Raw genomic sequence first — 14,047 nt, 5'->3', positions numbered from 1 at the left:
TAATGCAAAAATTATAAATATTGTTTTTACTAGAAAAATTAAGGATTAATATTTGTCATAGTTGAACAATAATAGTTTTTCTTTTACAGTCACTGTTTGTTTGTTGAATTTTGTGCAAAGCTACTCAAGGGCTATCTGTACTAGCAGTACCTAAATTTGAAGTGATAGACCAGAGAGAAAACAACTAGTCAATAATCCATCTCCAATTGTTGGACTACTTTTGTCAGACCAAATAGTGAGATATGATTGTCACTCTTATGATTCACCCACAGTCCCATTGTGCAAAGCACAATTTGTTTCTGTTTTTTGGTGGTGAGAAGCCACGAACCATGAAATCTCAGCTCCACAGTTAGTCTGTCACACTAACCAATGGGCCATGCTAGGCCTTTTTCACACTCAAAAAGTCACAAATAAGAATAATATAGGAGAAATTACAACTTTCTTATACAGTTTGTAATGATAAAGATTCATAAATGTAACAATTTTAATATTACTGATATATTAGTCAAAGGCATAAACCTTAAAAGACTTTAATCTTCTCAGAAGTACAATGTAAAAACATTTCTGAAGATATAAAAATCAACCTAATATTAAGGTAAGAATTAAAAAACAAAAAATAAAAATAAATGCATGTCTTAAGTGAGTGTACGAGTGCTGCAAAATAAAAACCTTAAGTACAGTACCTTCACAAATTCCTTTCTAACAATATTCACTATGTTATAAGCTGCTGGTTATATGTTATCACTTGTGTTTAGATGGTATGAATTAGTTACACTTTGTTTCCTATTAATAAATTAACTAACTACATTTAGAAGTATATATTTAAAAAAATTGTCTTGATCGCTAACTAAATCACTCAGCCAGAGGAGTCCAGATATAGATGGAGTTGTCACTGTCAGCACTAACTAAGGTGTGGTTGTGTAGGGAAACCTGGAAAATAGATTACTGTAATTAATGTTTTATACAACTGAAGCACGTAACATTTATTCCAAGCATAACTGATGAATCAAACATTATTAAATAGTTCCCCTCACAAAACAAAGCAAACACTAAAACATGATTTCAAACATTAAAAAATAAAATATTTACACAGTTTAAATATGTTTACGCTCACCAAAAGAAGCATGCTAAGCCATTTGGTTGGCTAACACTATCTAAATCATCATTGTCATTTTTTGAATATGACAGTGGAAAATACTTCTACAATATTAATCTTACTTTAGACTTCCACAATATGACATACTTTAATACAGTACTGTATGATTCACACAACCAAGTCTTTGAGTGTCCTGCCACAGTATCACATACCTCAATGCAGTACTATACGAGTCATATAACCAAGTCATTGAATGTCCTGCCACAGTATCACTGTCAGATTAAAAAATAAATTATGTATGTATATGGGTTCTGGTGTTTTTTTGCCAAATGTCAAAATAAATGGCTTTTACTTGTATTTCCTAATAGTATAAATATATACTATGTAGTTGTTGGGTTTAGGATTTTTCTACAGTAGATGTCTGACTTCTTAGCAATAAATTCAAGAATGAATAAACAGCGCACACACTACTTGTTTTCAAATAATATATATATTTGGAACAAATTAAACGTATGTACAATAAAGTGTTCACACTATAGAAAATATAAGCATATCGTAAATGTTATATCAGTATATGTATAGTTCTCCTCTTCTTGTCAAAAGTCCACTTAGGCCTATTCAATTACTTTAGAATCTCAGTTGACAAACCAAACTATTTTCTCTAATACTATCACAGTATTAGTCTGGTGTGATTCACTTAAGATTGTGGTCTTCTTTATTCTGAAGATCCTATGTTTCTTTTGTCAAAGTGCACTCAGGTTGATTCAGTTACTTTAGAATTTCGCTTTGACGGAATAAACTTATTTTTTCTTATTTCATTTTCCACTGTTACTTTCACTCTAATATATACATATATATATATATATATATATCAAACATTAGGCCGATGTCAGTCGTTAGGCCTATCACTTTTACATTACTTAACTTCACACCAACTATATTCTCTTTGCTTTTATCTGTCTAATACTGTCTGTCTACTGTCTCCTGTTCATCTCACACTATTTATATCTTTATTACATTGTTGTCTGGCCACTTTCTATATTCTCGACACCAATTAGTTATTAACAAAACTTTCTACAATCATCTGCTTTTAACTCTTATTATAACAAAACTTTAAAATAATAAAATATTCATTCACAAATATAAATCAATCACTAATATCTAAAACAAACAGTCTTTTATATCATGACAATTGCATACCTTAATACAGTACTATATGATTCATATAACCAAGCTATCAAGTGTCCTGCCACAACATTACATACCTTAATATAGTATTATATGATTCATATAACCATGTAATTGAGTGTCCTGCCATAGTATTGCATACCTTAATACAGTACTATATGATTCATATAACCAAGCTGTCGAGTGTCCTGCCACAATATGGCATACTTTAATATAGTACTATATGATTCATATAACGAAACTGTCAAGTGTCCTGCCTACAATATGACATACCTAATACAGTACTATATGATTCACTGTCAAGTGTCCTGACAGTATGACATACCTTAATACGATACTATACAATTCGTATAACCAAGCCATTGAGTGTCTTCTGACTTTAAAAATATAGAAATTTATATATATTTATATGAAATTGAGAATTAAAATATAATAAAATTATACAAATTATGCACCAAAAAATAAGAGTAAAAATGAAGATATTAGATATTAATTTTTTTCCATGACAGGAAGTAAGAATTGTAAAAAAACATTTCCTTTTATAGAAAAGACATCTGATTATGATATTACAACTGTACAATAACATATTCCAAAGTGAAAGTAATTTATTTGTTTTGGTTGTTTTTTATTCTACTCACTTTATATCCCAGAAAATACACATATACACTAGTCTTCAGTAAATGAAGAATAACTTCACCTTTAGTTTAACTTTTAAAAAAAAATCAACAAAATATGAGAAAATTCAAGAAGCTGTAAATAAAGCAGAAAAAAACAAGTAAATATGACAGTTGACAAAACTGTTTGGTAAAGTATTTATGCATGAAACAGGATTGTAATTATCACACTTTTTTGTAATTTTGCTATGCATAACCAATGTGTCTTGCTACTGATTATACTGTTAAACAAAACATTTCATCCAATTCTAAGATATTTATCAGTAGCACAGTGAACAATAATGGTAGATTATTAGTTTTACTTTCTCATTTAATAATAACGTATCTGCTACCATAGTATATGGTATAAAAACCAGTATGTTTAGGATCTAAACTTCAAATTTGCTCTTTTCATTGACTGCACAAAATGTATTTCCAATAATACTTACCTATGCTGACACTATAGCTATTCCTCGATCTCCAGGGTTTCTACTCTTTGCCCATCTAAACACTGAAAACACTTGCTCCAGTCTTTTATACCCCACTTGAATGCACTTGGCAAATTCTAATTTGCAAAATTCTCCACCAACTTCAATGCACAATCTATCTAGGTACTGTATATAAGCACCTCATTCAGATAATGTAATCACCTTTTTCGAGACATAAACTGGCTTTTAGTGGGGAGGTAGGGTGGGAGAGTGTACGCAGTGGTAAGTACTATTGGAAATACATTTACAGTTTAGGAAAATGTTAACTTCATTGACACTATAGCTAGAATCCCACATTGAGAAGGTGGAGGGGCCAGTGCAAGCATGAACCATACCTAAAGCATTCGTATAGAACAGAAGTGTACCAAGATAAAGATGGTACAAGAGCGGGGGAACTGCACTATATCCAGAACAGGTATGCTCTTCACCAGGAACTCAGTTCCTATATCAAAGGTGGTATAGAATACTAGTAATCGTCAATATAGGCCAGCCCCAACCAGATAGCCGAGGTTCAACAAATCAGGGTTGGAATTAAGGGGTTTTGGTACCCATATCCCACATTGGTGGCTAGGGCTATCGAACCACAATGTTATATATACTTTTAATTGGATCCCAACCTGTAGCCATAGTGATGCATTTTGCACCACCAGAATCACAACGAGAAAGTAAGCAACACTGAAGTGGACAAACTTTCTCCTCTACCTGAAGAAGTCCAAAAGGCTCGTAATGACGAGATCATGTATGACGTACTTAACCAAAGGAACAGAACTCATCTGGTTTGAAATTATGAACATTCATCCATACTCCCAAACCAAGTGGATAAGGAGTATTCCTTGTCCCTGGAATTATGGAAAGGATGTGGAACCTGCACTCAACCAAGGACCTAGGATGGGACCACTTTGTGTTTGGAATTATGAGGAGATAGTGGACCACCTTCCATGAACAATTTACGAAACCAACATTGATCAAAGAGAAGAGCCATGCACCCCCCAACTGGATAGCATTGTGTCAAATCTGAATCGAAATTATGAGTAGGCACTCACAGAGGCTGGTGACACTCCTACCGATATCTGAGACCTGAGTAGGAAGGCCCCCAACTTTGCTCTCTTCTCCAAGAGTGGAGGAACACACTCGAACACTCTGAAGGAAAAACCTCTGTCTGCCACCATAGCGACTGGAAACTAGGGTGGTAAGGACTCCCAAGCTCCACCAGTAGAGGAACCCTGGAAAAAAAAAGTATGACTGAGGAAAATACTCACCTCTGGTTAAAATCTAACAGATGTGGTCAAAATAGCTACAGGGGTTAGTCAAAATCCCTCAGAAGAGAAACTGCCATTTCATGTAAGTAATGAGATTGGAAAGTATTAGGAGTAATCCACATACCAGACTGCACAATGTCTTCCAGAGGGAAATTCAACCAGGTGGCTATTGACATAGAGATATGACAAATCTGGTGAGATGTGACACATAAAATATTCCTCTCCTGTAACGATAATCCATTATAGGCCATGTGAATGAATTTACGAAGCCACCTCATTAGGGTAACGGGAGATAAGTCACAGGAAATAGAAGGATTCCAATGAATGAACAAATGATTCCTACTACCTCAAAATGAATTAATATGAGCTACATAACACTTGAGGGCCCTAACAGGACATAACAAATGGTCAGGATTGGAGTAGTCATAAAGGTGAGAAATGGCTAGTAAGTAGGTTGGTGAGAAGGATCTGTCCCCTTCTCTAGCTGCCAGTCTTGGGAAGAAAAGACCTACCAAGGTAAAGCAGGACAATTGTGGAATGATAAAGAGTTTGAAGCACATGGATTGCAAACAACTCTGACTGACAACGTCCACAAGTCAACAACAACAAAAAATACGATGCATGTCAAACAACTGTAAAAATCCCAATTCAGTAATTGGAAAGATCGTTTGTGTCGAAGAATACAAAAAGATTTGAGTAGATCTGATAGTACTGAGGATTCAAAAACCTTCCAATATTTGCAATACTGAAAAATAGTGGATAAGGATGCCTTATATAAAGCCACTATAGATGAAGCAAGACCCCTCTCAAATACCCAAGTCATAAAATGGGATATGGTAGACACTTTAGGATGAAAAGGGTTTAAATTCCTTTTAATACACTACTGATGATAAGTATACCATTTTTGTTGAAAAACGGCTTTGGCTGGCCTATGGAGAAATATAGTTAATTACAGAAAAACTGTAGAAATTAAACCCTTATGTCAGGCAAAGGACCACATAACTTCCAAGCATGAAGACTGAGTTTCCAAACATCTGGGTGGAGAATGTCTAATTGAGGTTGTCTCACAGACTGCCAATGTGAAAGAGGTATGGGTGGACATTCCTGCAGATACCGAAGAAGCAGAAACCACACTTGAGTTGGCCAATATGGTTCAACCAAGAGAACTCAACAGGGAGTGGAACAAACCATGATCAAAACCGAGGGCAATAACTGAATTGGGGGATAGGTATACAGATGGAAACCTGTCCAGTCCTGACTGAATGCATCTACTGCCAACGTTTGAGGAGAAGATATTGGAGATCCGAACTGAGAGCAAATCTACTGAAAAACCTCGTGACGTAGCATCCATTCCGTTGGAAGACTCCGGTTAGGTTGAGACAAATGATCTGCAATTAACTTCATCACTCCTGGAACATGATATGCTAAAAGACTGATGTGATTGGAATGAGCCCAGTAGAGAAGATCCAAGGTATGAAAACAAAGATCTCAAGAATGTGTGCTCCCTTGATGAGAAATATGAGATACCACCATGGAACTGTTTGAATGTATTATGACAACTTTTCCCCTCAAGAGAGACAGACCTTGAACCATTGCCCTGTGTACTGCAAGGAATTCAAGAAAATTGATATGGAGGGTAGACTCGTCTTCTGTCCAAATACCCTGGAACTGCTGACCTTGTAGAGATGCATCTGTGAAAAGACGAATCTTGGGATGAAGTGGTGGAATGGGTACCCCAATAGTGGTATTGTTCCATCCAATCAACATTCACAATTGAAAATGTTGCTCCTGAGTAATGAGACAGGATGATCCAAAGGGTTGGAACGCATGATCCATTGGTTGTGCAGTGACCACTGAAGGGACATCATATGTGCTCATCTCAAACGATTGAGCGGCTCGAGGGATGCCCACACACCCAAAAGAGAGAAAACCATCCATGCAGTAGGAGAAGGAGACATAAGTAAAAGCCTGATGGCTCTTTGCATGGTTTGAAGCCTGAGAGGGGTTGTTTGAGCACGACTTAAGTGAGTATTAAAAAACACACCTGAGTATTGAAAAACACACCTAGATGGGCAAGATATTGTGTCAGTGACAGAATAGATTTCTCCAGTCTGATAAGGAAGCTCGCTTTTGTGGTGTCTGAAAAGAGAATCTAAGAGTGTTGTTCTGCTAAATGACGGGATAGTGCCAGTATAATGATGTGTGCCCAGATCCAAGGAATGCAGATGACGAGAAAAAACTCGAGCAACTCTGCAGAAGACATAAGGTGCTGACGCAAGACTAAAAGGTAGAGCCCCGAACTGCAGCACCTGACCCTTGTGCCCAAGTCTGAGAAACACTCGGGAAGATTCTGCTATGGAAATATGGAGATAAGCGTTGGTAACATTGAACTTGAACATCCAGAGTCCTGGTGCAAAGTGCCATCGTAGGTTGAGAAAGGATTCCATAGTAAAGAGAGGAGGATCTAGGATTTGGTTGAGTAAAGTCAGATAGATGATTGAATGCCAATCTCCTGTCTTCTTGGGTACAACGATTAAATGGGAATAATCCTGGAAGAATGTGATCAGCCCTCTGTATTGCCTTTTGACTAACAAATCTCTTATGGCCTGGGAACGAAGCTCCACTCATCATGGAACTGTTGAAGGTGAAAAGGCAACAGATTGTGCAGATAAAGGTGGAAGTGATGTAAAGTGAATGACCAACCCTGAAGCCAGAACATGGAATACCCATGGATACCTGGTGAAAGAACAACTCCTGATGTCTAGAAAATGATGTAAACATGCTTCCACTGTTCCCTCACACATGCGATAATCCCCAATGCCATTGTCAATGGTCCATCTGAGCCGAAGATCCTCGAGAATATGGATTAACTTTACTATAGGAACCAATAGACCTGGGAACTGAATGAGGTGGTCAGGAAACACTACGAGCTAACACTCCCAAATTAGCACCAGAAAGGAGAGAAGCCAGTGATGATAAAGAAGAATGTAAATGAACTGTATCAATTCTTGATTCTAATGTTTCTGGAACTCCAGCAAACAACGTGGGAAGAGAAAAAGAGGTTCCCGTAACTCCCCAAGAGCAGAAGACAATAAACAAACAAATACTTTCTAACAAAGAAACTGTACCCAATAAATCCCAACAACAAACCAGCCAAGAACTGAAGACAATCTGACTGAGATAGATGACAGCAAAGTCTCTAACTCGTCCTCAAATTGGTGAGGGAAACAATGATAGGCTTCTGACAATAGTTGGATCGAAAATAAATACCTCAGGATAGTCGTGAGAGTAAGACGAATCTGAGAAAACAGGGATCAGTTTAAAGTGATCACAGGTTCTAATTGAGACCCCCACAGGTTCAAACAGGGGTCCATTCATTGAGAATCTAAATATATCTCCTCCTGGCAGTGATAAGCTAAACCATGCTGTTCTGATAAATGTGGGGGATGGGCATAGCTATCCCATCATGGAACTGAGCAACAAATCTCCCAGCATGAACAGAAATATCAGAAGAAGGAGGAAAAACCAAGTAGTCATTTGGTTTAGTAAAGTCAGATAAATGATTGAACCCCAATCTCCTGTCTTCTTGGGTACAATGATTAAATGGGAATAAAATCCTGGAAGAACGTGGTCGACCCTCTGTACTGATAGGAGTAGAGTCAAATGCAATAGGAGAGACTCCTCACAAACCGAGTAACCAACTGAAGAAAAGGGCTGGACGTGGCTGATCAAAATGATCCTCTGTTGAGGCCTACCTAGTAAAAGAAAAAGCCAGAAAAAGTGAGTCTAAGCTCTCCCCAGTTGGTCCGGGTCATTTGCAAAAGCCACCTTAGAACCCACCGGAAAGACACCCTCGGTCTGCATATGTATCCATCTCGTAATGGATCATATCATGAACAGCCTTGACTGAGAGTGACTCCTCTCCTGGCCATTGAAAAACGCCAGATAACAGAGGTAGAAGAGAAGAGGTCTGGATGGTCTCCGTAATAGACACATTAACTCAAGAATTCATACCCATCGATACGTTTTTTTTGTTACAGTAACTATAAACGAAGATATACCCATAGTAACGCTAACCACATTTAAATTCGCAAAATAAACTGCAAATAATCACAACACTCTTATTTATAGATAACCGTGCCAAATGCTTTGTCAATAAAAAGTGATTACATTATCTGAATGAGGTGCTTATATACAGTACCTAGATAGAGGATGCATTGAAGTTGGTGTAAAATTTTGCAAATTAGAATTTTCCAGGGGCAATTGAGTGAAGTATAAGAGACTGGAGCAAGCATTTTCAATGTTTAGATGGGCAAAGAGTGGAAACCCTGGAGAATGAGAAATTGCTATAGTGTCAGTGGAGGTATGTACATTTTGCTAGTAACATACTTATCATGCAGTATATTTCAGATTGATAATAATATGTTTTATAGTGTCAGCAGAGTTAAATATGTTTTGCAAGTTACATATTTATCATGCAGTATATTTTATATTGATACTAATAGGTTTTATACTGTTAATCATTTACTGGAATCTAAATTAATGTTTCTACAGTAATGTTTTGTATTTCATTAACTAATACTTTAATAGCAATATTACAAATACAACAAGACAAATTTCAATTTCCCTTATTGAAATATGTATGATTTTGTGAGGTCAAATTTTACGAGAATGGAGAATCTTCAATATTTGTATACCTTGAGATGCCCAAGTTTCAAAGACTACACACAACTTTAACAGTAAAAATGTCAGAACATTACTACAAATACTTCAAATTTCAGTTATTCTAATAAAAGTTAAACTTCTTCAATTGTTTTTCACTTTTATACCTTTTTCTCCAAGAATTAAAAATGTTTTTTTATAAATAAAATGTGTTGTATTTACAAGATACTTTAATCTTAGAGATATATGAAATCAGCCTATATCAAGAGATCCATAACTATTGGTTTCAAGCAGGTGAATGACATGCTTATACAGCAGCTGTTTCTCAACATCTTTTTTCAAAACATTAAATTATTTGCTAAATTAATGTAATATTTTCACTCCACATTGTTGATTTCAGTTTTTAACAGCCAACAAATAGTAAAAATTACCCACCCCAGTTACTTCTCCACAGCCAGGCAGAACTGCTATAACTTCAGGATTTGCACAGGGCTCAAGCACTCTGATGGTTTTGTCTGTGGAAGATGTTATGATACTTCCGAGGGAGTGTTGAATCCCAGTGATCTTTCCGGAATGACCTGTGTGGTAAGACTGTAGCACCAAACAAAAAAAAGAATAGCTAAATCCTTTGAGTAATGTGTGAATAACAAACTACATCAGAAACTGATAATGATAAAACGTCAATATACTGTGGCAAAACAACTATAAACAAGAAAGAGATCTTAAATTTTATGGGTTATAACCTAAAATATATTGCAAAACTTTCACTCAAGCAGAATTGTCCTGACAAAACAACTTTGCAATAGTTAATTCCTCTGTAAACTGAAACCCAAAATTTCAAGAGCTAAATGATTGATCAGTTCATTCTTTCTCCATTGAGACACTTATTCAACCAATTTTTCCCACCATCAGACCTGTAGATGGAGAATCCACAACTATTTGCAACCACAGTCAATAAAAAAAAATTAAAACATTCCACTGACCATTATAATGTTGCAAGCCCAAAGATAAATAGAAAAAAATTCAACTTTGATAAAGAACAAAAAGTTGGTAGCTGCTCCCCAATCCTGAAACAAAACAAAAAGATTAATACTGGCTGAATCTGCAAGAAAGAGATATTAGAAAAGGAACTAAGGTAACCACTAGAATAAGACCAAACGTTTTATAGAATCTATGACTGTAATAAAATTGGAGACGGAAAAAAAAATTAAGGTTGACTGAAACCTCTATTCACCTAATCCTAAGAGCACAAATAGAAATGATGTTCAGTCCAAACTCCCAAAATATGAAAAGAACAAAAAAAACCAAGCTCCACTAACAAATCTGAAGAAGAAAATTCTGGCCACGAACCACCATCTGCACATCAAGGGTCAAAAGCAAAATCATAACCACCTTCCTTAAAATTAGCCTCACTCAAAAATCTGGAAAATTAACTTGAGAAACTTCACCAAATTTAACATGCTACATTAAAGTGGCAACATGTTGAGAGGCTAAAAACTTTAATGTTAGAAACATAAATCCCCAAAGTTTGAAAAATATTTACAAATTCTCAGAGAATGAATAAGAAACCTTGTGATTCTCAGTAAATAAACAAAGTTGAATAATTTTAGGGAAAAGGAATAAAAACTCAGATGCTCACATAAAATCTGACCTCTTGGAGGCATGAAGTATCAACAGAAAATGTGATAATGGATGGCAAGAAGCTATTGAGATAAAGGCCAGATAGAGGTAATACCATGTGATAGATGGTGACAGGCCTATAAAAAAGATTATTGGGGAGACCAATCATGGGAAGATCTACGGTTATTTTGAAAAAAGGAAAATTGTAAGCAAAATTATGCATGGGGGCAAGGTGGAAAAAGTTAAAAATGCAGAAATTTAATAGATCTATTCATTCTACAAAACAGAAACCATAAACTCTAGGTTATAGTAGATATATAGCATTGTCTTTGAGATGTTTCTATTGCACTATCTATTCTGATATTAAACTGTACATAAACAACCAAGGCTTCAAAAAATGATGCATCAATGCCCACACAAGTTACTTAGTCTTAGTATTGATTTACTTTGATCCACCAATTTCTTGGCTCATACTCTGGTGACACAACATGCATTGTTTATCTTCTAAAGCACTGACAAACATATTGTAAAAAACTGTAGCAAAAAACTAACTTTTACAATACATTTAACTTGAGAGTGCATGAAAATAAGCTTGTGAATCATATAACTCTATAAACATTTGTCTATTTTACTATGCATAAAGATTCATTAGTCAGACATTTCAATCTTTTATTAAAAACTAGTATGAAGCTGAACATATATATCTTCATATTCGAGCAGCATAAATAATAGCTAAACAACAGGAGAACACTGCATGTAATGAAAAATACACATCTTGAACACTATTGTAACTCAACACATTTGCTATCTTCTTTAAAAACCTAGCAGATAAACTCCTTGTCTTATTCACAGAGGTTTTAATGCTCAGGTTTGTCCTGGCCATGTAATTTATAAAAGTGAGGCTCAGATTACAACTGACTAATGAAAACAAATTAAGTAATTTCATTGATTCTGAATCAAAATACACTGCAGATGAACACATTTAAGCACCAATTTTTAAAATCCTATTTCTTAACCAATAAAATGGTCATTATAAATTTCCTGAATAAATAAAAAAAATTTAATACACTGTACAATTATTCTGTTTTAAATAATATATACTAAATATTTATCATTCAAAATTTAGCAGTTTTAATATAAAAATTACCCATTTTTTCTGCCAATAAATTATTCTGAATTTTATAATTATTCTTAATTTATAGCTTAATCATAAATGTGACTTTCAAACTTTAATTTATAGTTTTCTGTCAAGCAAATATGTTAGATATTATTGACAACCAAAGTATGTTGGTGTTTTTCCACTACTTTCAAATTACAAGACAACCAATTTAAAATTCTGTTTATGTATACCTGAATGAAAGAAATTAATATCAATTTATACATTGTTAAATTACTTCACTTACCAGCAAAGCTAAAACATAAATCTAGCATAGACTACACATACCTGAACAATTTCAAACTTTTCATTTGTAGGATCAACTAGATGGATCCAGCCTTGTTTGTCTCCAATCCACAACTGTCCATGTCGGTATGAAAGACACATTGGAAATTCTTCAAACTGTGAAATCATAAAAATTATACAAAAACTGTATGTATACAATCTAAACAGTTGTACAAAAAATGATTTTTCATGGACTATAATTGCATGTACATAAGGGAAGAAAGGGTATATATGCATGGATACAACTGAATTACATGGTAATCAAATATAAGATAAAATACCATGATTACAGAAAATGTTCTTTGTGAATTTCACTTGTACTAATTTAGTAACTAAAATAATATACAAAATATTGAAGTATCATGAGAACTGTGTGAAAAATATTAATTTTGCATAGACAGGTTGAAAGCTTTCTTATTAGGAAAATAAAAATATTTGTTTAAGGGTTCAAAAATTGTATATCAACTTTGAATTTAATTTTTCCATAAAATTAGCTGCTCTTTAAAAATATATTGCATGCATTCAAATTCAGAATAAGATATCATCTGTGTTTACATACATTACATAAGGATTTTTTGTACTGTATTATCATAAACTTCTGCTGAAATCAGGATATCCAATCAAATCAAAAAAATAAATCAGGTTGGCAATGAGTGAAGTATCCAAATATACAATTCTTACTTATAAATATAACAAGATTATTAAAAATTGTTAATTTAAAATGGAAAAATAGGGCTCTTCAAAAGAATACAGAAACAAGATAGGAAGCTTAAAGTGAAAATGCAATTGTAAAAAAAGTAAACAAACAACCTTAAGATTTGAGACATAGTTTTGACTCTCCTAAATATTATAGTTTTTAGACATGGAGTCATGCCTGCCATATAAGCATTAAATTATATCCATGGCCTGCACACAGCTATATATGTATGCATGTAGTAGATTATGAGGCTCCATATAAGCCACAGACTACATTAAAATGATTGGGTGTCAATGGTTATACCTAATAAATAACAGCAGCTGTATAACTTAAAAACTACAATGCACAATGATGCATTTAGTAATACTTCCCAAGTTATATTACAATATTCACAGTTACTACCGTGGTTCATGATGAAGTATTGTTTCATCAGTTATATACTTTCACTGTATTTCCAATAGATACTCACCTCTACACACAAAATTGCTATAAGCCTTGTCCATCAGTCTAAGAGACTTGCATGCAACTAGCCTTGAGTTAACTCCCACCTATATTTACATGTTTAACATGAACTGCACTGGTGCATGATGTCTTCATCATGTGACAATAGCCTTCCATCAGTAGCAAGGCAACACAACTTCCATGCACAATAGTCCCCCTAAGCACTTGCACTCAAGAGAACTTCAAGATAATATGCTCTAGAAGTGGGGAGGTTGGGTGGGAAAGTTTGAAAAGGTGAGTATCTATTTAAAACACATTTTCAGTATAGGAAAATGTTAACTTCTGATCAATACCTCACCTTTTCACACAGAATTGCTAGAATCCCACATCAAAGTAGTGGAGAGGCCAGTGCAAATTTTAAAGTGCTTGAAGGGAAATTCCATGGAGTGTGGCAGTAGATGGCATGGGAAACTCTTGTCTCAACCATGGCATACTCTTCATC

At 34.8% G+C, this 14,047-nt stretch overlaps 1 protein-coding gene across 3 annotated transcripts in view; it reads right to left on the bottom strand.

Annotated features, from left to right (window-relative positions):
• Positions 1–308: 308 nt before the first annotated feature.
• Positions 309–14,047, bottom strand: part of LOC106469679 (F-box/WD repeat-containing protein 9-like) — a 62,574-nt gene continuing 48,835 nt past the window's right edge. For all 3 annotated transcript variants that reach the window (XM_022398257.1, XM_022398258.1, XM_022398259.1), the window contains exons 7-9: positions 12,411–12,524; positions 9,782–9,937; positions 309–930 (exon numbers count right to left, since the gene is read on the bottom strand). In XM_022398257.1, the coding sequence (XP_022253965.1) occupies positions 853–930; positions 9,782–9,937; positions 12,411–12,524 (348 nt within the window). In that variant the 3' untranslated portion in view covers positions 309–852. The remainder of the gene's footprint in view (positions 931–9,781; positions 9,938–12,410; positions 12,525–14,047) is intronic.

Source organism: Limulus polyphemus, unplaced genomic scaffold (genome assembly GCF_000517525.1).
Source record: "Limulus polyphemus unplaced genomic scaffold, Limulus_polyphemus-2.1.2 Scaffold3610, whole genome shotgun sequence".
In the NCBI taxonomy this organism is placed as follows: Eukaryota; Metazoa; Arthropoda; class Merostomata; order Xiphosura; family Limulidae; genus Limulus; species Limulus polyphemus.
The sequence above is the reverse complement of the archived record's forward strand: the minus strand, read 5'-3'. Positions and strand labels throughout refer to the sequence as shown.